Below are 27,091 nucleotides of genomic sequence, written 5' to 3'. Positions count from 1 at the left end.
TGAAAAAAGAGGTTGTGTATAGAGTTTCATTCTTAAATTTGTTTTGCCAAGGAAAAAGCCTGTGAGAGTGAAAGCAAGGTGGAACTGGGGTCCAAAGAGACGGAGTAAACTAGATGCCGTATTAATTTGTATTTCTGGAGAATATGTCTGCAGTTGATATATAACTTGGTTTAAACATTTTTGTAACCTGCTTAAAAAATTTGGGTTTGGGTGGTCGATTTTCATTTGGAAGAAAAGATTAGGAAGACAGTACAGTTTTGGGGACACAAGCATGGCTACCTACAGGAGACAGGTCTGAAAGGAAAATAAGTGATGCAGCCAGCTGAGTACTTTGGAAATTACGTGCCAAGTGACAAAGGGCAGCTCCCAACACAGCTTCATTCAGTTATCCCCCTCCAGGAAAGTTTGCCCCTGTGGCCAGATTTTTAGATTTTCCCAGAGAAACCAGGAGTTTGGAATTTTATATGAATCTTCCAGCCTTTAAATATTAACAACAAAGTCATATTGTTTTCCCCAAGATCACCATGGAAAACAAAAAAGTGGGCTATTTTAGGCCTGTGGACTTTTCCATTTGCAGCGAGTATTAAGATGGAGAGAAAAATGCACAGCCTAGGAGTTAGGTGGCTCAGCTGAATAACACTGCCAGTTCTACTGCCAGACTTGTCATGGAGCACATTCTCAATGTGTTTTGTTTTGTTTTTGAGGTAGAGTCTCATTCTGTTGCCCCAGGCTGGAGTACAGTTGCATGATCATGGTTCACTGCAGCCTCAGCTTCCAAGGCTCAAGTGATCCTCCTGCGTAAGCCCCCTGAGGAACTGGGACTACAGGCATGCACCACCATGCCTAGCTAGTTTTTAAAAATTTTCTGTAGAGATGGCGTCTCACTCTTCCTCAAGCGGTCTTGAACTCCTGGACTTAAGCAGTCCTCCTGCTTTGGCCTCCCAAAGTGCTAGGATTACAAGCATGAGCCACTGTGCCCCAGCCTCAACATATTTTTATTGAATAAATAAACCAGCTGAGATAAATCTCTCTTGGTTTTCAGTCTTTTCATATCTAGAATGGAGAGATTGGAGTCAGCCTTCAAGGTTTCAGGTTGTTTTTTTTGTTGTTGTTGTTTTCTCTCCCTCCTCCCCCTCCCCCAACAAGCTCTGAATTTATAAGATCACAAGTCTTTGTGCTTTCTTTGTAGGACTAAATTTCTCTGGCTCCTTTTCTTCCCTCTTATGCCCTCTCCAAGAACCTAGGGTGGCAGTCTCACATTAAAGCTTGGTGATTTTGCCTAGAAGTTAAGAATGTAAGTTTATACCGTTAAAAACAAGACTGACTTGGTTTAGCCTTTTTTCTTTCCTTTATTGTGATCAGTAGGTTTATGCTTAATTTTGACAGACTGGATGACATAACAAGAGGTGATTCAGATTATGCCTTAAATTGCAACAAAGTTCTGAATCTTAACAGAACACAGAAATGTTACTCCTAGAAAATAAGCCATTTTCCCTGTAAAAGCCAATATAACACTGCCCGTGTAGCATTGTAGGCTTTTCTCTGTTTAAAATGAATGAGGGGGTGTTTCTGAACCCTTCGGCCTTCTGCAGTATATTCTTTTATAACACATTCTGGTGATAGCTCTACTTTTAAAATACGTTTTTTTACTATCTTAGACAAGATCATTTTTTGTTGCAGCTATCACAAATCAGTTCAAAAAAATAAGCTCATTAAAAGGTGGGGGCGGGGGCACTTACCCTAGATGCCAGGGGATTCTTAGAACCCTAGGGAACCTAGGGAAGGAAGTGCTTTGGGCCACTCAGGGGCTATGGCAGTAACAGGAAAGCCCAAGAACACTCCCAGGCAGAGATTCTCTCTTTCTTTCTTTCTTTCTTTTCTTTCTTTCTTTCTCCTTTTCTCCCTTTCTCTATCTCTCTCTTTCTTTCTTTTCTGTCTCTCTCTTGTTTCTCTGTCTCTCTCTCTCTTTCTCTCTTGTTTTTTCTCCTGAGGCAAACGGGAAATAAGTGGCCTCTTGGGTCAGATTCACTCTGAGCAGCACATTCATTCTTTCATTCTCTCTTTGCTGACTGTCTTTTTCCTATAGACTGAGAGAGCACTTAGAGGTTGCTTGCAGCCTCCACCAAACTAGACCCTCTTCATCTCAATTTCTCATTCTAAGAAGAACACATTGACTGTCTCAGTTTGTGTCGTGTGTCCAGCTTTGACAAAGATGGGAGTAAGTAGTTTGTAGCCCCATAGTACAAGTATGACTTGGCATGGAGTTGAGAATTACTTAATGCTTAGAAAAAAGGGTCAGCATAGGCTAGGGAGCTCCTCTAGGATAAAGATGTCTTCTATAATCTCCCTCCCCCTTAAAAAAAAAGAGTAAATAAATTTATGCTTCAAGTTATGTCTTCTTTGTTTCTTTCCCACTGCTAACTGGCCATCATTTAAAGAAACATTTTTTTAAATTATATTTATTGAATGCTTATTACATAGTAGTTGTTGAATGAATAAAAGGTGTCAAGTTTAATGATTCTAAGAAAATTTTCCAAGTCTATTTAAAATGATTTCTTTTTAACTATTTCTCTTTGCAAAACAAAATTAAGTTGCCATTGAGGCAGTTTGGCGTACTGGAAAGGGAACTAAATATCACCAAAGGCCCGGATTCTAGTTACAGTTTCACACCACTTGTTGGCTAGGTAATCTTGAGCAAATTATGACTTTCCTCAGTCTGTTTCTTCAGTACTAGTAAAATGGAGATCATAGTAACAGCTCTTTTGAACACAGGGTTATTGGAAGATCAAATGAGAGAAAACATACAAGCATATAATAGGTTTTTTCCCGTACTAAAGAAGGCTCTTGACCCCTATTCTAAGTAGAGAAGTTTCTGTTTTTAAATGTTTATTTTTAGTAACTGCAACTATCATTTTTGTCTAAGAATCGGATTTCCTATAAAGCATTTTTACAGTATGCGACTAGTAAGTGATGAATTCTTTTAAAACCAAAACTATCCTGAAGGAGATTTCATAGTATTCTGAATCTGATGACTTCCTTGGATACTTTGGAGAAATAGCAGCAGTGTCCAATGGAAAATTGAAAAATGGCTTGACCTAGTGAAATAAGATCAAGTGCAGAGTCTAATCTGATGCTGGCTTTGTTCTGCCTTCACCTTCTGTCTACTCTGAAGGAATCACCATCAGGGTGGTGAATGCTTATGATGAACATAACATCTTTATTGACTGTCTCTATCATGACAATTTGTAATTAGCTTTGAGTGATTTTTGCATAGCTATAAAGTATTTAGGATTCAAAGAAATGCATTTTGGCTCAGGACAGACATGTTAAACAAGAAAGCAGCTTTTATTGGAAGTAAGGCAGAAAAGGAGCACTAAAATGGAAATCAGAGAAATTTTTTAAAAGAAAGGAGACTGGGAAGGAATTAGAAACCAGAAGAGAAACATCTGGTTTATAAAGATTGTGGGAATGATTTTAAGCATTACTGAATAGCATTTTGAGTGAATAAAATTGACACTTTTAAAAAGGGAGAGGGAAGCAATATGACCTGGGAATAACTTAAAACCTAATAAAGATAATTATGAGGAAATGTTCAAAACATGGCATATAATTTCAGCCACTGATTTTCAGAGATGCTTTATTTGTATCTTAGGATCTCAGGCCATAGGAATATTTGGTTACCATCTTAGAGTACATGAAAATAAATAAAAGTGGAGCAAAGCAATATTACCTCCTCCACATCTTGCTTTATAGCCAGTGAGAATTATAGGGAGAGAAGTATATGAGTAGTGAATTTTTCATATGAGCTCAGCCTGTCTTGTGCTTTATACCTTGACAACATCTGCCCGATAGCTGTGTCATTGCCCATATTTGCCGCTTTTTCTCTTCTGCTGCATGTGAGATTTGAAGATCAGCTTATTTTCTAACTTTGGTTTGTTAATCTGTAATTTATTGACTCCTTAACTCATTGCTCCTCCACAAATTAATTAAAAAGTTACCACATTTTACCTGAAATATATGCACACAACTATGAAGATAATGGAGCACATAGTTTCCCTGTGCTTTTCAATAAGATGGTTTAATTGAATTTTTGTTTCCTGTTGAAGTATTAAAAATTGCTTTTATAAACTGCTGAAATGATGAAGGACAGCATGAGCTCTCCAAATAATAATCTCATTCAGTCTATTTTTAAAATCTGTGATTTGACAAGTTTCATAGGAGCAGGCTTTCTGAATCGCCATTTTAAAAATTAAGTGGAAACTCATTAGTGCAAATTATATACAATGATTTTAAGCCCCAGGAGGCTAACTCTGTGTACATATTGAATAGTCATTTGTTCTTGGTTTATTGTAACTATAGCCAATTAAGTTCATTGTAAAAAAAAAAAAAAAAAATCACATTTGTTGTAAAATTGGTAAAATGTCTTGAAATTAGTTTGACATCTCAAAACACATATAATTTTGGAATATCTGGCAACCAATGAGATTGTATGTTTCTGATTAGCTTTGTCCATCCACTGTTTCATCCATTTGCCCTTTTTCTGTTTTTGCAGATCTGAACAGAATTAAGACGAACGAGCTTTCACAATTGCAGCAGATGAAGATCCATTGGTAAATCGATCAGGATTTTTGGCCTGCCCTCCAAAGAAAAGGTAACTGGCTGTTCTGATATCGCAAACACAGTTGAATAAATATAATACTTCCAGTTATAATAGAGTTTGAGTTTTACCAAAGGATGATAGTTTAAGGCATCTGTGTAAGATCTCAAATGTTAAATGTAATCCTGAATATGATCTTAGAAAAATACAATGAGTTTAGGAGTATGATATTATTAGGTGTTTGTTTCTCACCACAAAAACTGCTAAATAGCATCCCCTCCAAATTTGTTAAAATTGCAGGAAGACTTTAGTTATAGAATCCTCCTTCTTTCCCAGTCTATACCCACTTTTTTCTGGAAGTTATCCAAAAGTGTGCTCTTGTTTCTTTCCAGCACCATTCCCTCAGCTCATGTTTTCTTGTCTTTCCATGTAATGTAGACCCAGCTGCTTAGGGCAGGGAAGATCCTCAGCAAGATTGTAAAACAGGCAAGCGTTCTTCAGGAACACTTTCTGGGCCCAGTGCCTTTGCCCAGGCTGACAGACAGCTCTGTGGTGATGAGTAGTCTCTGATCATTACAAAAATAGCAGCCATCATTAATGGAGTGTCTTTTTTTTTTTTTTTTGAGACAGAGTCTCACTCTGTTACCCAGGCTGGAGTGTAGTGGCGTGATCGTGGCTCACTGCAACCTCCACCTCCTAGGTTCAAGTGATTCTTGTGCCTCAGCCTCCTGAGTAGTTGGGACTACAGGTGCTCACCACTACACCTGGCTAATTTTTGTATTTTAGTAGAGATGGAGTTTTGCTATGTTGGCTAGGCTGGTCTCGAACTCCTGACCTCAAGTGATCCACCCGCCTTGACCTCCCAAAGTGCTGGGATTTCAGGCATGAGCCACCAACGCCTGGCACATTAATGTTGTTTCTCACTGCATGTCCACCATTGTACATTTACTGTTTTGGGAGGATAGTGGTGAAGTTTCACATAATATGAAACAGGAAATTCCTGGAGGAATTTTGATTTAAAAAAACAAAAAGGGCTGAGTACAGTGGCTCACACCTGTAATTCCAGTACTTTGGAAGGCTGAGGTGGAAGGATTGCTTGAGCTCTGGAGTTTGAGACCAGTCTGGCCAACATAGCTACACCCCCAACTCTAGAAATTTTTTTTTTTTTTTTTTTTTTTTTTGAGACGTAGTCTTGCTCTGTCGCCCAGGCTGGAGTGCAGTGGCGCCATCTTGGCTCACTGCAAGCTTCGCCTCCTGGGTTCACGCTGTTCTCCCGCCTCAGCCTCCCGACTAGCTGGGACTACAGGCGCCTGCCGCCACGCCCGGCTAATTTTGTTTTTGTATTTTTAGTAGACACGGGGTTTCGCCGTGTTAGCCAAGATGGTCTCGATCTCCTGACCTCGCGATCCGCTCTCCTCGGCCTCCCAAAGTGCTGGGATTACACGCGTGAGCCACTGCGCCCGGCCTACAAAACATTTTTAAAAAGTAGCCAAGCACGGTGGTGCATGCGTATAGTCCCAGCTACTCAGGAGGCTGCGGCAGGAGGATGGTTTGAGCTCAAGAGCTTGAGGGGGCAGTTAGCCATGATGATGCTGCTGCACACCAGCCCCAGCGACAGCAAGACCCTATCTTAAAAAACAAGCAACAACAACAACAAAAAAATTATTCTCCTACTTCTGAAAGGAATGAGATAACCTTTAAGTTAAGGTGCAGTTTAAGATGAGTCATTAAAGACTAAAACAGAACAGAATCGAAACAAGGAAGACGAAAGGAGTTTCAGCCTCTGGAATCAATTATCTTACATACTTAGGCAACAAATGTGATGCCACAATCAGGTTTTAGGCAACTGTAGCAAAAATGATAGCATTTCAGACAACACGTAAAAGATAACATTTTTACCATTACCAATCTGAAACAGCTTCACAAAAAGTGTTTTAGTACTGTTGAGATGTTTAACAGAACAAGAGTTTGGGGAGCTATGAAGTCTCCACCTTAAAAGCAGTCTCTTAAAATGTTCTGGACTAAAGCTGAAGGGCCATAATGCAGAGATGTCTTTCAGTGATCGTTGAAGTCATCACATTGAATGTTCATTGTATCAAGTCTGCAAGTTGCCAGAGAAGAGAGAAACAGGCTTTCCTGTATGGTGTCCAATCACTGACAATGGAGGGGTATGGGGAGAAGTTAAGAGGAAACATGTTTGGCAGAATGCCAGAGGAGCTCTTTAGTGCCTGTTTATGGAGTTTCTACTGTGTGCATGGCGATTGTCCCTGGGAGGAAAAGGAGAAGAATAGGAGGTGATTTACATGGACTGCAGTGATGACTTAATGCTTTTTTGAATATTATACCAATGAAAAGATTAATATGATGCCAGGAAGTAAGTGACCAAGAAGCAGAGAAAGAAGAGGAGGCACAAATTCAAAAGTCTGTAAAGGCCAGAGAGACCAGAGAGGGGAATAAAGTGAGCCAGGTGGAACTGTGAGAAACCATCCGGTCCATGATCCATCTAATGTGGCAATCTCTTCTCAGCAACAGATTGTAGGCCCAATATCTGTTCATTCAACAAAGATTTATTGGGTGCCAACCTATGTGCTCTGTTCTCTTATGGTCACTGGGGATAAATTAGTAAATCGAAAGGACAAATATCCCTGCCATTGAATTGGCACTTACCTTTTTTTCTTAATTAACAAGTAAAAATTGGATATGTTTATCATGTACAATGTATTCTTTTAAAATATGTATTCATTGTGGAATGGCTTAAATCAAGCTAATTAACGTAGGCATTACTTCTCATACTTATGTTTTGGTTGTGAGAATGTTTATCTAGTCTCTTTGCAATTTGCAAGAATACAATACATTGTTATTAACTATAGTAAGCATGTTTTGCAGCTGAGTTCTTGAACTCATTCTTCCTAACTGAAATTTTGTACCTTTTGACTAACTTTCCCTAAACCCCTCACCTCTATCCTCTGGTAACCACCATTCTATTCTCTACTTCTATGAATTCAACTTTTTAAGATTCCACATATAAGTGAGATTGTGTGCTGTTTGTCTTTCTGGGCCTGGCTTATTTCACTTAACATAATATCCTCCAGGTTCATCTATGTTGCTGCAAATGACAGGAGTTCTCTCTAAAAAAAACAGAAATAGAGATAGGGGTCTTGCTATGTGTCCTAGGCTAGTCTGGAACTCCTGAACCCTGGCCTCAAGTGTTCCTCCCACCTCGGCCTTCCTTCCAGAGTGCTTGGATTACAGTTGTGAGCTACCATATCTGGCTGGATTGCCTTCTTTTTAAAGATTGAATAGTATTCCATTGTGTGTGTGTATAACACACAGTGGAATATTATTTAGCCATAAAAAAGAAGGAAATATTGATGACATGTTCCAACATGGATAAACCTCGAAAACGTTTTATTAAATGAAGGAAACCAAACACAAAGACCACATATTATGTGGTTTCATTTAATATTCAGAATAGGCAAATCCATAGAGACAGAAAGCAGATGTGGTTTTCGGGGGTTGGGGAGGGAATGTGGGCAGTGATTGCTTGATGAATACAGGGTTTCCTTTTGGAGTGATGAAAATGTTCTGGAGCTAGATAGTAATGTTGGTTGTACTACACTGTGAATGTATTAAATGTCATCAAGTTGTACACTTAAAATGGTTAAAGGCCAGTTGCAGTGGCTCATACCTGTAAATCTAGCACTTTGGGGAGGGTGAAGCAGGAAGACTACATGAGTCGAGGAGTTTGAGACCAGCCTGGGCAACATTTGAAACCCCGTCTCTATAAAAAAAGTACAAAAATTAGCTAGCCGTGGTGGCATGCGTCTGTAGTCTCAGCTACTTGAGAGCTGAGGTGAGAGGATCACTGGAGTCTTGGAGGTTGAGGCTGCAGTGAGCCGTGATTGCACCAGCTGGATTGCACTTGAGCCTGGGCAACAGAGTGAGGCCCTGTCTCAAAGTAAATAAATAATAAAATGGTGAAAATGGTGAATTTCAGTTATGTGAGTTGTATTTAAAAAATAATGGCATTTAGAAAGACTTTCAGAAATGTGTACTTTATGTCTTGGACATGAGAAGGTGGTTTAGCTAGAGTGGAGTCTTTGTAAGGCAGAGCGGTGGATGCTAAGGGTGGGAAAAGGTTTGGCTAGATATTGAAAGATATTGACTGGCTAAGGAGTTTAGCAGCTATAAATATAGCACCATATACTCCATGAGGAAGAAGGAAACTCAAGAGAGGTTGGTGCTCTGGGAATCCCAGCTAAAGATGAAGTTTCAAGCAAAGGAAGTGGCTTGTAGTTTTATCAGTCTGTGCCGTTGCTACTCACCTAACAGAGTTTTGTGACAATCTCACAAAAGTTTCAATATTAGTTTAGAGTTTCTTCTTCAAAAAAAAATCTTTATAAAAGGATAATCATCTTTTAAAATAATCATCCTGAATATAAAACTATGTTGATAAAAAATCTAAACATTATATAAATATATATGCTAATAAAAAGTTCCTTTAAGTTTAAAGAATTAAAGCATCTTTAATTCTTTAACTCGTTGCTTCTCATATGGTAAAACTAGAGTTATCTATATTGTTTTTTGCATAGACTTAGCATCATCATCATCATCATCATCATCACCACTTTTTCACAAAAATAGGCACATGTGGGCCGGGCACGGTGGCTCATGCCTGTATTCCCGGCACTTTGGGAGGCCGAGGCAGGCAGATCACGAGGTCAGGAGATTGAGATCATCCTTGCTAACATGGTGAAACCCCATCTCTATTAAAAATACAAAAAAATTAGCTGAGCTTGCACCTGTAGTCCCACCTACCCCGGAGGCTGAGGCAGGAGAATGGCGTGAACTCAGGAGGTGGAGCTTGCAGTGAGCCAAGATTGCGCCACTGCACTCCAGCCTGGGCAACAGTGCGAGACTCTGTCTCAAAAAAAAAAAAAAAAAAAAAAAAAGGCACATATGATTCATAGTATATTTTGCATGTTTCTTTAGAAAATGTTTATCTTGGCTGTCTTTGCACTTCTTTCTTTTGAATCATTACATTATATGCTATTTTATTTGTAAAAACAAACAAAAAGTTGAAAAGTAACGGCCACATACCTCTATTAGAGGATGAATTGTTATAAAATGTGAAAGTAGTTAACACACTGAGCACTTAATATGTGCCAGGCACTATTCTGAACATATTAATTTATTGACTCTTCATAAGCTGATGAGGTAGATATTATTGTTATCTTCCTTTTGCAGAGGAGCTAACTGAGGTACAGATGAAAAAATTGTCCTGCCAATGTCCAGAGTTAGGTGGCGGCAGAGATGGGTTCCAGGACCAGCTTCATCTCCAATTCATGTTCCCATGAGGAATGCTGTGGCTGGTGGTGTCAGATTTTACTTAGGATTTTTTCAAGATAAGTCAATCTGGAATTTTTTGTGAAATTTTCCAAGTTTTAATGTTGGCTTAAAAAATAGCTTTATTGAGATATAATTCAAATGCCATAAATTTACCCCTTTAAACTGTACATTTAATAGTTTTTAGTGTATTCGCAGTATTGATTGTATAACTGTTTCTTCTATCTAGGTCAAAAACATTTTTAGCACCCACACAGGAGACCCCATCGCATTCCTAAGCAGCCACTCTCCATCTTCTCTTCCTTCAGCCCCTGGAAACCACTAATCTGCTCTCTGTCTGTATGGATTTGCCTATTCTGGATAATTCACCTAAATGAAATCAAATAATATGTGACCTATTTGTCTGTCTTCTTTCATTTAGCATAATGTTTTCAAGATTCATTCATGTTGGAGCATGTATCAGTGCTTCATTTTATGGCTGAATAATTTTTTTTTTTTTTTGAGACGGAGTCTCGCTCTGTTGCCCAGGCTGGACTGCAGTGGCACGATCTTGGCTCACCACAAGTCCCGCCTCCCGGGTTCAAGTGAGTCTCCTGCCTCAGCCTCCCAAGTAGCTGAGACTATAGGCGTGCACCACCATGCCCGGCTGATTTTTTTGTGTTTTCAGGAGAGATGGGTTTCACTATCTTGGCCAGGCTGGTCTTGAACTCCTGACCTCGTGATCTGCCTGGCTTGGCCTCCCAAAGTGCTGGGATTATAGGTTTGAGCCACTGCACCTGGCAATAATATTCTTTGTAGAGATATATCACAATTTGTTTATTCATTTGTTGATGTACATGTGGGTTGTTTCCACCTTTTGGCTTTTAGTAATAATGCTGCTAATGAATATTAGTGCACAGGTATCTGAGTCTCTGCTTTCAGTTCTTTTGAGTGTATACCTAGAAGTGGAATTGCTGGATCATATGCTAATTCTGTGTTTAACCTTTTGAGTAACTACCACTGTTTTCCACAATGGCTACACTATTTTACATTCCTGCCAGCAATGTATGAGGATTCCAGTTTTTTCATATCCTTGCTAACACTCTTCATTTTCTGTTCTTTTGTTGTTGTTGTTGTTTATTACAGCCATCCTAGTGGGTGAGAGGTGGTATCTCTGATTTAGATTTGCATTTCCCTAATGACTAATGATGTTGACCTTTTTTTGTTGTTGTTAATTTACTGAGCTGAGTTCTTTCTTTTCTACATTCTAGTTCAAGTCCCTTATCAGATATATGATTTGCAAAAATGTGTAGGTTCTGTGGGTTTTCATTTTCTTGATGGTATCCTTTGAAGCACAGAAGTTTAATTTTGATGAAGTTCAATTTACCCATTTGGCTCTGTTTTCATTCTTTTTTAATTTAATTTAATTTTTTTTTTGAGACGGAGTCTTATTCTGTCGCCAGACTGGAGTGCAGTGGCACAATCTGGGCTCACTGCAACGTCTGTCTCACTAGTTCAAGAGATTCTCCTGCCTCAGCCTCCTGAGTAGCTGGGATTACAGGCACGTGCCACCACGCCCAACTAATTATTGTATTTGTAGTAGAGACCGGGTTTCACCATGTTGGCCAGGATGGTCTCAATCTCCTGACCTCGTGATCTGCCTCCCTCGGCCTCCCAATGTGCTGGGATTACAAGTGTGAGCCACCGCACCCGGCCTTGGCTCTGTTTTTAAAACAGAACCTTACCTGATAAGTCAGATTCCAGCCCACTAATTGCCCGCTTGTGATTGCTGCTCTGCTGCCACTGCCCCAGAAACCATTTGGAAAAATCCTCATGCTTTTTGAAAATACCTGTTTTCCGAAGAGATGGAGCAAGCTCTGGAAGGCAGGAAAGGCAGATTTCTCACCAGGAGCAATTTTGTTTTGGTTCCCCTTTTCCACTCCTGAAGTTCCTTCACTTAGAACACCTTGATGTAGACGTGGGGGCATAGTAGGAAGTGGACACAGGATCAAGGTCTCCAGGTCTTGAAAATTTTATGTTGATCAAAAGAGAATATTGGTTAAAATAAAAGATTAAATTGGTGAAAATAAATATTTGCCTTGAGCCATAGATGATGTCATTTAAAATCAGAATGGCCATAAGAGTGTAGTTAGTAATTGTGTATTTCTAGGAAGAAAGGTTTATGGACCAGTACACTTAGAAGTCATTTGGGGTAAGGTCTTACCCTTTATATTTCTTTGCATGTGTACTGGGGAGGACAGGAGGACAGATAACTGTATTCATTCATAGTCATTCATACACATTAGTGAAAAATAGTTAAATCTGCAGGCCTTTACCTCTACCAAGAAAAGGAGAGCTTTACTTTGGAGGTGGAAAGGGAGTGCAAGTTTTTGTGGAACAGTCTGTCTTTTGAGAAGCAGTACAAACTCAGGTAGGCTCCTGGATCACGGTGCAAAGACAGAATGTGGGAAAGTCAAGGGTGCCATGTTTGCTGGATCTATGGCTTTGCTTAGAGCTGGACCTTGGCTGAGGAAAGGAGGAAGAAGCATTTGTGTTGTTCCTTCCCTCTTATACTAACACACCTGCATTGTTAGTCCTAGGTTTCACCCCAGAGGCATTTTGCTGACCAATTTGGAGACGTAGTTACAACTCGTCTTATGGTTTGTGGGAAAGTGGGTTCCAGGTTCTAAATAACACCCTTATGTTGGGAATGCAAACTGTTGATCTCTGGGAGACTAAATGTATGTCTCATTGTCACCTTGATTTCAGAGCATATACTCTTAACTCTGAATCCATGAAGTCCTGTGATATAGAGGTGGGGATGAGTTCCCATGTGCTTAGTGAGAGGGTTCAGGAAAGAGTTTGTTAAAGAAATGGGATTTGTGGAAGAACTTTGATTGAACAGCAAGATTTCTGCCAAGGGAGGGAAACTGTCAGCAAGATTTCTGCCAAGGGAGGGAAACTGTTAAAGATGGAGTGGCCTATATGAGCAAAGGCTTGGGAGCTGGGAGTTGGATGGTGTTGGGGTGGGGGCATGTTTGAAGTTCTGAATTTGTCATTTGGGCTGGACCATAGACTACCTGCAGGAGGCAACTGAACAGTGTAGAAGTGGTGGAGCTGAGGCAAGGGCAGACTGTAGAGGACCTTGAATGCTAGGAGAGAAGTTTTTATTTATCAGTCAGTGGGGAGCCCCTAAAAATGTTACAGCAATCACTAACATGGCTAAAGCCATAATTCAGCAAGACTGGTCTGATAGTATAGCGTACATAGATTAGAATTAGGGCTTACTATGTGACAAGCATGGTGCTAATAGTAATAGCTGACACAGTGTGCTTTTTTGCACTGTAAATTTCTTAGTGTTCTTCATAAAGTAGTTACTCTTTTTTTACTCATTTTATAGATGTAAAAATATGCACAGAGAGGCTAAGTGATTTCCCCAGAGTTACACAGCTCGTAGTGGTAGAAGTGGGATTCAGCCTGGGCAGATAGGCCCTAGAACCCATTCTCTTAATGGTTGAGCCCCCAAAAATGGTGATATTTACAGCATTGTCACTACAAAGGTACATGGGAAATTACGTTTAACAATGTGTTTAACCTGCATTTTATGTCTAGCTATGTACTAGCTGACACAGTACACTAGAACTCTATACAATCAACTTCCTTTTATAGCTGAATATTGGTCCAACTTTTCCATTCCTTGTCTTTTTTTTTTTTTTAGAAACAGGGTCTTGTTCTGTCATCCAGGCTGGAGTACGGTGGCACGATCTCAGTTCACTGCAGCCTCAATCTCCCAAACTTAAGCAGTCCTCCCCCTCAGCCTCCCAAGTAGCTGGGACTATAGGCACATGCCTGCATGCCTGGCTGTTTTTTTGTTTGTTTGTTTGTTTGTTTTTTTCAGTAGAGACTATGCCTCACTGTGTTGCCCAGACTAGTCTCCAACACCTGAGCCTTGGTCCCCCAAAGTGCTGGGATTACAGGTGTCAGCCCATCACGCCTGGCCTCCACTCCTTTTCTATAACTTGAAACTTTCTATTTTTAAAAAACTCTTCAGCCTAAAGACTTTAAATCAACATTTCAAATCAAGTTTGTCATAAAACTACAAGCCAGTTTTAAATCCCTAGAAACACTGGGCATTATTAATTACCTTTTATGTTATAATTTATTATTACCTTTTATATGTGTATTTTCAAATTTTCTTCTCTTTTCAAGCAATTTGCTATTACTGGTGAATGTTTCTTTGGGAGAGTTCATATGTACGTGCAAACATATGATTAAGAAAACAATCCAAAAATTCAAGAGTTTGAGATATTTAGCATAGATACATTTTACTGTAGAATGAGTATGTGTACAGGTTAAGTTTTTAAAAAGCTATTTATGTCTTATCTTTAAGTCCTCACTCTTGCAACTGTCCTTATTATTCCTAATTTTGCACTTGATTGCTATCAATTCCAGCCACTAAGCTGATGAATTCAATTTACTCTTTCCACCGTTCTCCCTCTACTGGAATACTGATATTCATGACAAGCTGTAAGGTATTTCACTAGAGGGAGCATAGTTAAGGAAAGGCATGCCCCTTGTGCAGAATACAGCCGTGGCTCTCTCTGGAGAAGAAGGGAGGAAAGGGAAAGATGTAGTCAGAGGAGTGAGAGAGGGTTTGAACAAAGGCTCAGCCAATTTTAGGAAGATATAAAGAAACCAAAGCCAACACATTCCTAATTTAGTGGATCTGAGTTTCTTGTTACTCAAATGACTTCAGTCCTTTGGGGTTGATAATGGAGAATCTCTGTTACCAACCCTGTAATTTACACAGATAAGTATACTGTAGTTAACTGCTTTTCAAGTTTATTAAAATGTTGTATTGGGACTGGTGGTTTTTTCCAATTGAAAAACGGTTGTGTGGGATCTTGTACCTTAGAAATGTTTTGGGTAGTTTTAGCCTTTTTACATTAAACTGGATTTAATGTAGGAAAGGTCAACTTTTTGTTTTGTTTTGTTTTTGTACATTGTGATACCTTTGGCCTTTGAACAAAACATTTTATGAGTGCAAAGAATCCTTTTTGTAAAGAGAGACTTGTTACCCTTGGCATCTACTGAGAACATCCCTAAATTTGGCTGATGAGATAAGACCACATTTTAAATATGTCCTTGGAAGGGATGAAATGCACAGAATTTGCAGTACTTCACCTCTGACAGCCCAGTTCTTAAGCCATAGACAATCTAGTTGGTGGTGACAGTTTTTCTCCACAAGCGTGTTTGATGAATTGTTTCCCCTACTTCCTACTTTTCTCACATACTCAGTGAAATTACTATCTTGTGTTCACCCTGGTGCCTAGTAGAGTGCCTGGTCTGTAGCAGGCAATCAGGAATTGTTGGATAAATTGAATACTCATTACTCAAGCCATATAAAATGAATTATTACTTCAGTTTTCAGACAGTGAAGTTCCTCAGAGTTATAACGCATCATCAGAAATGCACTGGCAGAAGCACTGATTGATATTATACAGGCATAATACTATATTAAAATAACATATTAAGTGAATATAAATTGTATTGGCCTGGTGTGGTGGCTCATGCCTGTAATCCCAACACTTTTGGAGGCCAAGGCAGGAGGACTGCTCGAGCTCAGGAGTTTGAGACCAGCCTGGGCAACATAGTGAGACCTTGTCATCTCCACACACACGTACACACACAAAAAATTTATACGCAGTTACATTCTTTTTATAATTTGGTGGTATGGAAAGGGGATTATCTAGGTAAGAGGTCATCAAGTTCTTTACTGTGGGACTGTAGGTAATACAGCTAAGTATTGGGTTTCTGTTGTACTCTTGTTTATAAACAGTATGCTTTGCATAAGGAACGCTTTTAAAAGTTGCCAAAATTCAAATATCAGATGCACTGTGTCAGCTTGCTGTTTTGACTTTTTTTGGTGACTCATTCCAACTTTAAGGAAACTTCTAACAGCTATGGATATCAGAACATTTCTAGGAGTTAGGACTTTTTTATGGGTGAAGAAAGAGTGGGTAAAATGCATTGGCTGCTGCAAAAGAGAACTGGTTGAAGAAATACCAGGAGATGCCCGTCAATCTCTTGTCTGCACATCCTCTTCAGTTTGATAGTAAGTTTCCTAAAGGATTGAGCTGAATTGCTCAGTTTGATATAAGACACTTATTTATAGTACTTATTTATGAGATTCCTCAATAATTGATAGCTTGCTATTAGTTTTGAATATTGAGGTACTCAATAATTGGTAACTGCTATTTGTAATAATTTCCCTTAATAACGATCATAATGCCAAGAGGATACTTAATATTTTTCATTTCAAGCCCGGTTGTGTTTTATTAAACCAATCAAAAACTTAGAAAAAAAGAGGTATCAAGCAGGAATTGGGAAAGAAGTTGAAGTATTCTAAATTGCTGCATTGATCCCCATTGGCTAGAAGTAATATTAGTGAATTTTGAAGTAGTTTCACATCCAAAAGAGGAAAATCAAGCAATGTCTTGAGGAAGTAGGACCATACTTCATGTTTGCCATTCTCCTTATTTTTGTTCTCACTCTGTACTTGCAGGGATCTGAAGAGCTGTACTCAACAAGCAAGCTCCCTTTGTTATCTATATGGCTTGGCCGCAAGCTTTTCTTTTCAATGGTAGCTTCAAATGCCGTTAAAATCCAAATTTTCGTTTTTCTTAAGTGTAGAATTTCAAAATTCCAAGTAATAAATTGTGTACTTTAGGAAAACAGAGGTTGGGTGTTTTCATGTAATTATTCAGATTTTGCAGTGATTTGGAATGAATGAAAAATTGAAAATCTGCACAGGGGTCATCTAAGCTATGTTAAAAGTTAGGAGGGAACTCTATTCCTGTCAAGGGAATTATATGTTTTACTCCTGTGCATTTTTCTCATTGATAGTCTTATGGAGGAAGTTAAAGCTGTAGAAATGGTTTTTAAAATTAAATCTTTCCAATCATTTCTACTATTTTGGTTATTTTGATAAGGACAGGAAGTAACCATGGTTTCACTTTTTGGACTCGTTTGCATGCAATCCAGGAAAAAATTTTACAGACTTATTTCTAAATCTTTCTAAAATAAAAATGTGTGTGTGTGTGTTTATGTGTAAGTGTGTGTGTGTGCTTTTAAATTTTGAACCCCAAACCCTCTCTAGCAGTCCCACCTTATGTTTGGGTTGCAGTAACATTTCTTTATTAATTTTTATGCTTATGTAAACTTTTCTGTGTTTCTGCAAGTTGGACCAACAAAGAAGTTGGCTACCTCTGTCACATCAGATGTTTGAGGTACAGAAAAAAAAAAAAAAGATTTCCACTTCCTCCCCATCTAGTCAGAGAAAGCACTTGTGAGCAAGCATGTCTGACACACACTACAGGAGTTGATACTACTGCAGTGTGAAACATGCTGAAAAGAATCACTGTTTTTGTCTCAGGCTTCAAATTTTCACATCAATTTGAGAAAATAGTAATAATATCAAGTTATTGGAAGTGGTGTGGTCTGCTACTGTTTCAAGTATTTTTAATGCTTTAGGTCATTAAGTAGCCTTTTATTTTGCCATCTGTAGCCTATCGCTAAGCAAATGTTGTGTATGTTGGGGAGGGGTGCTAAGTTTTGTGGGCCAGTGCTTAATTTAGTGAACAAAATTTGACCGAAAACAGTATTTTCTAAACATGTTTTGTAGGAATTCCTTATATTCTTTTAATCCCTAGGGTCTCGTCCTGCCCAAGAAAAGACAACCATAAAGAGGGAAGGACTAACAACTCAAGTTAAGAATGAATCCGATTTTTATTTTTGGGGTGAATGAATCACTTCCAGGAGCAGTGGAAACCCAGAAACTTGGGGTGCTGCCTCTAAAATATGTACACGGGTTAAAGCTCCTCTCGGTTTGTTTCACTCTCCTCCATTCCCTCGCACACTGATCTCATGTTCTCTCTTTGCTGGACGAATTCAAGTTCCCCGGGCGCACAGTGTGACTTCCAATTGCGGGTCGTGGGCACACATGTGGGCGGCGTGGCGTGCACACGGTACTTCGTCCTGACACCTGGGCAGACACCTGGGGGGCACTTCCCCGCTAGCCCAAGGTTCCCTGCATGCCCGGAGTCCGCTCTGCGGCGGCTTCCCATTCATGCTTTTGACAACTCTGCGGCCGCCCGCAAGCCGAGGGCAAAGTGCCCCCTGCACCAGCCTGTCCCGCGCTCCCCTGGGGCCGGCCGGCCGGCTCCTCCATAGGTGGCTGCATTTCCGATTTCTCCCTGGCTCCAGTCCGGGGGCTTGACGTGCAAACTTCGCCGGAGCGAGCTGAGAGGGAGGGACCGGCAAGTGGGAGGAGGCGGCGGGAGGCGCCTCCGCTTAAGGGAGCCGGCCGTGTGCCGCCGCTCGGACGGACGCGCGGACGGAAGGAAGGAGCGGGGCAGCCGGGCCGGGCCCGGGGATGCGAGCGGCCGAAGGGTGGGCAGCTGGAGGTCCTGGGGTGCGGCTCGGGCTTCCCCGCGCGGGCTGCCATGGTGGGGCGCGGGGTTGGAGCCGGGCCGCTCTGGCGCTGGCCTCCGCGCCAGGTCCTCTGAGCAGAGGCAGGCAGGGGACCCAGCGCCGCGGTGGCGGGCCGCCTGCTGCCCGTCCCCTCCCTCGGGCGGCCGCGGGAGTCGAAAGCGAAAGCTAGCCCGCGCCGCGGACTTTGCGCCCGGGGCGGGGGGTGGCCTCGAGGAGGCGGGCTCGGGGGGCTGGGCGGCCATGGGGGCGCTGTCAGCGTGCCCCACCCGGTCCGCGGGCCGCGCACGCCGCCGGAACTCCCTGGCGCCTCCTTAAAAAACGGCCCCCGCGCGACTCTTTCCCCCTTTTTTTTGTTACATTGTAGGAGCGGAAAGAATGTCGGAACGGGCCGCGGATGACGTCAGGGGGGAGCCGCGCCGCGCGGCGGCGGCGGCGGGCGGAGCAGCAGCTGCGGCCGCCCGGCAGCAGCAGCAGCAGCAGCAGCAACAGCCTCCGCAGCCCCAGCGGCAGCAGCAGCCGCCACCGCCGCCACGGCGCCCACGGCCGGAGGACGGCGGGCCCGGCGCCGCCTCCACCTCGGCCGCCGCAATGGCGACGGTCGGGGAGCGCAGGCCTCTGCCCAGTCCTGAAGTGATGCTGGGACAGTCGTGGAATCTGTGGGTTGAGGCTTCCAAACTTCCTGGGAAGGACGGTAGGTGTCCACGCCCTCCTCCCCCCTTCAGCCCCTCGCGACCCCCTCCTCTCTCCTCCCCTCCCCCCTGCCTCTTCTCCTGTGACCCGCCCCCTCGAGGGGCAGAGATGCTATCGTTTGCTCGGTTGCGGAACGCGGAGGTGCCCACACCTACCCCGTGCGTGCGTGAGTGTGCGTCACACTCCCGGCCACTGACCTGCCTCTCCCCTCCTCCTGTGTGTGTATATCTCCTAGGGACAGAATTGGACGAAAGTTTCAAGGAGTTTGGGAAAAACCGCGAAGTCATGGGGCTCTGTCGGGAAGGTGAGTCCAGCCCCCCTGATGGAGTTTGTGCAAACCCCTGGGAAGTTTCCTTGACAGTTCACTGGGACCGGCAACATCAGCCCACCATACCGACTCCCCGACTCCCCGTGCCTGCGAAGATGCTGCCTGAGGAGGGAGGGAGGGGGCAGAGCGCTTGGAAAGTTTGGTTTGGGGGCCTCCTGTAAAAAGGAGCGTCCGGAATCCTTCTGTGACCAGGCAGGAGCAGCGTTATTGGTGATGAGCGCTGGGAACCGGCGGGAAGTTTAACCTAGATCTCTGCATTTCTGACCTCCTTACGGAGAAACAGGAGTAGAGGAAGGAATTCTCAGCTTTGAAACCTTTCCACGAATGCTTAGGGGACATTTTCTGTTGGCAATCGAAACGAATTTTGAACTTGAAGATGATGCTTTACCTATGCAGTCTTATTTTTGTAGGATTTAAGGTACAAGTTGAGGATGCTACAAAAAGATCATCATAACCCGGAGTGCATTTTGGTCAGATTTTTTGCGAGCTGCCAAGATCACGGGGGAAAGAAAGCCAGAATTTTATTTGGTCAAACAAGCCTTTACTGCCCGTAGCTGGTGAAATCAGGGTCTAATTATTTGTTAGTTTTAAACTGTTTGGTAAAAAGATACACTAGGGAAATAGGGTATGCCTCCAAATGAAAGTCAGGCCAGGTATCTGGAAACTGTCAGACTTTTTCTTGAGATTTTCTTTTTCTTTGAATAGTCAGCTTTTGCTGTCTAATAGCTGCACTCGGCCTGGGCACACCGTGGTCAGAAAGGACTTCTGAAGTCCAATGAACTTCGGGTTCAGTTTCAAGTTATTCTTTCAGTGAGTTAGGACAAGGCTTTGAGTGAGGTTTGGACCCGGAATACTGAGTTTATAGTCCCCGAATGCAATTTTATTTCTCACTCGTAGCCATTTATTTTGCAGAATTTTTGTCTATGGCCCAAGAATAGGTAGAACTCTGGCAACTGGAACATTTTTAAGTCCAAAGTTTGCCCGTTGTTACTGTCTTCACATTTCCTTCTCGCTTTTCACACCTGCTTTTTCTTCACTTAACTCTGTTTCGGTTTTTTTGAATTGGGCGCTTTTTGGCCTCTTGGCACTCGGAGGAAGAGTAATACCAGTGACAGCCCGATGAGAGCTTCCAATTGGAACAGATTATAGAACAAATTAGTTGATTTTTAAAATGAGAATTGCTGTTTGAGGGTAAAGGAAAGCAAGGGAAAGCACAGGACTTGTTGATGATGTTGCAATAGGAAAAATCAGTTGCTAGTCCGGTTTTAGTGCTGAATTGGCAGCCTGCCTGGGCTTAAAAAATTAAAATCACTAGGTGGCAACTCTTATAGTAAGCAGTTGGAGTAGAGCTTTAGAGGACCTGACCTACTCTTGTTCTTAGTTTTCATTCTCTGGGTGTGGATACATATACATAAAAGGTTTCTAAATGTGTGTGAAAACAAGATTGTAATTATCAATAATTCTGCTGTAAAGGATGAGTTAAGTGTATTAATGTTTCACTGGGTGCCTTGAGCTGGACAGACACCCAACCAAATTAAGGGGACTGTACCTAATTTTTGCTATATGTATTATTTTCTGTTGGGATACTTTTATCAGCATGTTTTCCATGAAGAGCTAAGACGTTAAACTACCTACTTGAGGCACAAAAGGGACATGGATCTTGTTAGTGTTTTGTTTTGTTTTGTTTTTTGAGACGGAGTCTCACTCTGTGGCCAGGCTGGAGTGCAGTGGTGCGATCTTGGCTCAGTGCAACCTCCGCCTCCTCAGTGCAACCTCCACCTCCCGGGTTCAAGGGATTTTCCTGCCTCAGCCTCCCGAGTAGCTGGGACTACAGGCGGCGAGCCCAGCTAATTTTGTGTGTTTTAGTAGAGACGAGGTTTCACCATGTTGGCCCAGGATGGTCTCAATCTCCTAACCTCGTGATCCACCTGCCTCGGACTCCCAAAGTGCTGGGATTACAGGTGTGAGCCACCGCCTGGCCCTTGTTAGTGTTTTTTAAGGGTTCCCCTCCTCCCCCTTTTAAAGTTGCTCTAACCATTTAGAGGATGCTGTAGCTACCAGGCCACTTGGAACTTACACCTGTCTGAGTTGAGACTGAAGTTTTAAATTTAGTCAGTTCTTCATTTGTTTGTGACTTTGTGGATTATCTGGGGATATTTTAAAGTCCAAGTTTGAGGATGTCCAGCACTCACTCAGTGGACCTTTATGTTCTCCTAACAGACCATTGTAGACTGCTTCAGAAATGAAAATACATTTAATATTATCAAAACTTATTAGACTATTATTCATTGTCTGGTGAAAATTATCAGCTACTAAGAAAAGATGTTTTGAAGTTAAATCCATACTGATTCCTCTTATTAAGTTGAAGAAATATGTAGATAAATTGATCATGTGAATGAATCACTGGAAGTCAGAAACGACTCTTTTTTTTTTTTTTTTTTTTTTGAGACGGAGTCTGACTCTGTTGCCCAGGCTGGAGTGCAGTGGCAAATTCTCAGCTCACTGCAACCTCTGCTTCCTGGGTTCAAGCGATTCTCTGGCCTCATCCTCCCTAGTAGCTGGGATTACAGGCACGCACCACCACACCTGGCTAATTTTTGTATTTTTTATAGAGATGGAGTTTCATTCACCATGTTAGTCAGTCTGGTCTCAAGCTCCTGACCTCAGGTGATCCACCCGCCTCGGCCTCCACAAAGTGCTGGGATTACCAGCATGAGCCACCACCCCCGCCAGAAACTCCTCATCTTGAAATATCTCTAGGAATATGCGCTTGACTTGAATTCTCCAATGTGCAATTTTGGACCTAGGGGTTAGAAAGCCTGGATGTGAGAGAAAGCTGCTTAACCTTGCGTTAGTTATTTCATCTTTCTGAATATACTTTCCCTCTTTGGGAGATAATACTATCTACTTCCCAAGGTTATTGTAGGAGTTGAAATTAAATTAGATAACATGTGAATGACTCAGTACACACTAATTCCTTTTAACTCTTTCAACTGCTGATAACCTGACTTCTTAATTCTATATTTCTAGGTACGGGGTTTTTTAATCTGTGACCTTTGAAAAGGCTTCAGGGGGTTGTAGTTCCCCTGAAATTGTATGCAAAATAATATGTCAGTTTTCTAGGGTAGGTGTTCACAGCTTCCCTTGGATTCTCAAAAGGATCATTTACACGTCCCCACCCCTAAAATTCAAAACTGCTAAGCTAGGCTCTCTGCCTGTTTTTTCTTTTCACTTTTTCCTCTTGTAACACATTACTTTGACCAACTCCTGTCAGGCAAGACTACCCAAGGGTTAATGCTGTGGCAGAAGGTTGGAACTCTTGATTTAGATGGAGGGAAATTATTTGTGGTTTAGGTAGTAAACCTATCCAAGGCAAGAATACCCAAGGGTTAATGTTGTGGCAGAAGGTTGGAACTCTTGATTTAGATGGAGGGAAATTATTTGTGGTTTAGGTAGTATATCATCCCTCTTCTGCCATTTAGCACAAGTAGGCAAATGTTAAGACAAAATTTGGTTATTTTTCAGAGGTCAACCTGGTTTCTTGTATTTGTATTGCCTTATTCTTGTTCTATAATTTGTAATATTAGTTAGCATGATTAATTTTGGTGGGAAGAAATTGGTAATACATTTTGACTTTTTGTTGTTGTTGAGATGGAGTCTCGCTGTGTTGCCCAGGCTGGAGTGCAATGGTACAGGCGCGATCTCGGCTCACTGCAGCTTCCGCCTCCTGGGTTCAAGCGATTCTCCTACCTCAGCCTCCCAAGTAGCTGGGATTACAGGCGCCTGCCACCACGCCTGGCTACTTTTTGTATTTTTAGTAGAGACGGGGTTTCACCATGTTGGCCAGCCTGGTCTCGAACTCCTGACCAGAAGTGATCCACCCACCTCGGCCTCCCAAAGTGTTGGAATGACAGGTATGAGCCACTGTGCCCGGTTGACGTTTTTGAAATGATTAAACTCAAAAGACAAATTACTGTTTTTTCCCCCAAGGTGATTTGTGAAATTCCGGACTTCCACAAATTTTGGATTTGTGAAACTTAACAAAATTATGTTTAGATTGAATTAATTGGTACTGATAACTGATTAGGGTTTCTATATTAGTGCCTGAACATTTAGAGACCCTTAAAAAATAAAAACTTTAAATGCCTTAGTTAAGCACAGCAGATTTTAAAACCTATATGGTGTCATTGTAGGAGTCAGCAATGGTATTGGGAAAAATGACATCTTCTCTGGGAAGCTGTCCATAACTTCTCTAAGTCTAACTGTTGTATGGTATCAAAGTACTCTGTACTTTTTCTTTCTGCACTCTACGTGTCAGCATTTGAAACTCTTCATTATGTGATGGCTCCTTGTTTAGAGAGTAAGTTCCCTGAGGGCAGGAGTGTTGTTGATGAAGGCATATTCAGCTCCTGCACACCATTGTGCTCAGTAAATATTTGCCCCAAAAGTGAATGAGTAGAGCTACTAGGAAGATTGAATTGAGTCACTCCAGTGTGTCGTTCAAATGACCAATTTTTCATTGTATTGTGACTCCAAAAGAAGATAGTATTCTGTGTGTTTGTGTGTTTAGGGGGGTGTTGCTGTATGGCCCCAGGGGAGGCCAGAAGGTTTCAGCACTTTTCGTTGCTCTGTCCTTGATATAGTGCTCCATTTACACTTTCCAGAAAAGGTACAGACAGGACATCACCTCTCTTATCTTTGCTATTTAGGCAAAGAAGTAGAATAGCAACCCAGTGTGATGTCCACACTTGATGACGGGTGATTTCCTTCTCATAATTAACCTGAACGTGATTGAGCCTGGGGCAAGATGGAAAAGTGTGTGGTTAGCACCTGTAGGCAACTAGAGTTCAAAAAAAAAAAAAAAAACCAAAACAAGCTTGCTAGGGAGTTGGATAGCCTCAGTAAACACAGACTGAGTCAACAGAGTACCACCTTTTTTCTTTCCTAGGGGGAAAAAATGGTTCATGGTTAATTAATGGAAAACAAATAGGTGTTTGTGAAGTATTTTACTGTTAAAGGTACTACATTGTAGGTATAATATCCTCTCCCTGAAATAGAGAGCATTTCTATTTTTCTCTAGGGTTTCTTTTGTCTGCTTTTCTCCTCAACTGTTTCTTATGGACAATTCGAAACATACAAAGTAGAGAAAATATTTTAATGATCCTCCTTGTATCCATCACACAGTTTCAACAAATAATGAGTCATGGCCCAGTCTTGCTTCACCTCTGCCCTACTCCCCACAGTGAATTATTTTGAAGCATATCATTTCTTTTGGTTTTTATTTTCTGCTCACATGGACTTCAACTTATTTCCTGCAAAATGGAGGCTTTTTGTGTTCTGCACCTTTCTTTTGAGGCAAGTCAGGCTACCATTCCTGATCCTCTCTGTGGATGTGTAAAGGTTCTGTAGATGGCAGTACTTGCAGTCTGCTGATATCTTATGTGGAGATATAAACCAAGCCTCAGACAGGAATCGGTAAAATCCAAGTTCCCTGCCTCAGCATCACCTCGTGCTTTTTGAACATTAATGCACATGTAAGGGGCAGTCAGGTGATTTGGTTGCAGATCGCCCACACTTAAGAAACACCTCCATAGATGAGAATCAGCGTGGCCATGACAGTGGGCAGTGTCCTTGCTGACAGCTCCTGTGCGTGACTCCTTCCCTGTAAGCTCTTCACTAACCCATAGGTGCAGGAACCCCCAGAGACCTAGAAAGACCCTCCTGTAGCAGGGACTTTTCCCCAGTTGCAGCGTGTGGGTCACGTCTTGCCTGCATGGTTTTTACATTGCATTGGTTGGAATAAAAACTCAAAAGATTTCATGACGTGAAAATTATATGAGACTTCAGTGTCAGTGTCCATAACTAAATTTTATTGAAACGTAGCCATGGGCATTCATTTACTTGTCTGTGGCTGATTGCTGCATACAGTGAACAGCAGAGTGGACTACACAGAACAGAAACCATATGACCCACCAAGCCCAAAACATTTACTATCTGGTTCTTTACAGGAAAAGTTTGCTGACCACTGTTCTGATGAGTTTCTTGGTTGATAAAAGGAAACCCATTCTGCAGAATTGCAGAATGCGATCTTATTATTCTTGAACTGTCTATTTTGAAGGGGAGAATCTTCAAAATAATAAAATGCGTTAGTCTTAAACCAAGAGTTCATTCAATATTAAAGAAACATGTTGAGTTAGAAGGAAATAATGGAGAGTAGGAATGGTTTCACATAAGAAGGTTGCTGTCTTTGTCCACTTTTATCATTCACTGTCTTTTTTTTTTTTTTTAATTATACTTTTAAGTTTTAGGGTACATGTCCACAATGTGCAGGTTTGTTACATATGTATACATGTGCCATGTTGGTGTGCTGTGCCCATTAACTCGTCATTTAGCACTAGGTATATCTCCTAATGCTATCCCTCCCCCCTACCCCCACCCCACAACAGTCCCCAGTGTGTGACTTTTTTATGGCATACACCTGTTTGGGAGCAGTTCACATACAGAGCACGAATAGAGGCTGTTATTGCCCCAGCTTCCAAGAGCCATGGACCATGAGAATGGTGCTTGAGTTCTATTAAGCTCCTCATGGTATGTAAATATGCAGGAGAAAGAGTCCAGAACTTTCATGGAATTTCCATTCAAATTCTCCAGAATCACTGCCCCTTAGCTGGTTTAGAGAAGCTGAAGCCTTGTTACAGGTCTTAGTAGTTATAGGAAGAATTCACAGAGAAACAAATCTGCATTTTGATTGGAGAAGGTGGCAGACAGTGTTCTTTAGGTCCCATATCTTTACAATTTTGTGCTTACTGGAAAGTAACACCTGCACAATCCATGCTGAATTTCTGAACCCTCATGTTTCACAATTCATGGAGACCATGCACATGTTTCCATGTGCACAGTAGGATGGGGTTCCCAAGCTGTGTCCAATTTACAATTTTGATTGGTTCTTGTAAACTCTGATCTCAGGAGGGAAGTATGAGGTATTTATGAATCACAGTCCTATGATCTAGGTATCACCATTATCTCCATTTTACAGATGAGGAAACTACGACTCAGAAAAGTGAGGTAGCTCGCTAAGATCACAAAGCATGTAAGAGGTCCTGTAACCTAGATCTGTCTAATTACTCCACAGCTCACATGCTTAACCGTTCTGCTGTTCTGAGCCCTTTCCAGAATGTACATGGCTTTTCATGAGCTTGAGCAGGTCACCCTAACCTTTGTTTTTCTTATCCTTGTCTAGAAATTCTGACCTTTACCAAAAGCCATTTTTTTTAAGTAAAAATATCAGAGCCTTTTCCTTGCTGTGCCTTACAACAGTCAGTGTGTTGTATTTAGTTGTTCTTTTATACAACTTTTTCTTTGAGGGGGAGGGGAAGTATCTGCAGTTTGCATTAGAAGTAATTGGCTTTTTAAAAAAAGATTAAATGCAAGCTAAGGTTGCAGCAGATAGCAAACAATCATCTGGGATTTGTGCCATTAAAAAAAATTCCTTTAGAAAGGGAGAAGTGAAATTTCACTATTTAAATAGCATTTCAGTGCAAGATTGCTTTTAATCACATTGATGTTGAAAGTTTTTATGGCAGTATTTCTAATAAATGTGCCCCTCTGATTATTAAAGTATTTTTTTATTGAAGTTCTAAGGAGAAAAAGAAGCCTGT

General features: G+C 41.5%; 1 protein-coding gene across 8 annotated transcripts in view; it reads left to right on the top strand.

The window, feature by feature from the left end:
- The window catches only part of ATXN7 (ataxin 7), a 151,384-nt gene that overhangs the window by 29,518 nt on the left and 94,775 nt on the right, over nt 1–27,091 (top strand). For 4 of the 8 annotated variants that reach the window (XR_010125721.1, XM_063661883.1, XM_063661881.1 and 1 more), the window contains 3 exons: nt 4,553–4,651; nt 18,780–19,106; nt 19,341–19,409. Coding sequence is in view for 7 of the 8 variants with exons in the window: in XM_063661883.1 (XP_063517953.1) it covers nt 18,791–19,106; nt 19,341–19,409 (385 nt within the window). In the remaining variant the exon portion in view is untranslated. Of the gene's footprint in view, nt 1–4,552; nt 4,652–18,284; nt 18,374–18,779; nt 19,107–19,340; nt 19,410–27,091 lie in introns of those variants that run through there. The other 4 variants (XM_054484001.2, XM_054483998.2, XM_063661884.1 and 1 more) reach the window with 2 other exon arrangements.

The sequence above is a fragment of the Pongo pygmaeus genome, chromosome 2, assembly GCF_028885625.2.
Source record: "Pongo pygmaeus isolate AG05252 chromosome 2, NHGRI_mPonPyg2-v2.0_pri, whole genome shotgun sequence".
Taxonomy (NCBI): domain Eukaryota; kingdom Metazoa; phylum Chordata; class Mammalia; order Primates; family Hominidae; genus Pongo; species Pongo pygmaeus.
Note: the sequence above shows the minus strand (reverse complement) of the source record. Positions and strands in the feature narration are given on the sequence as shown.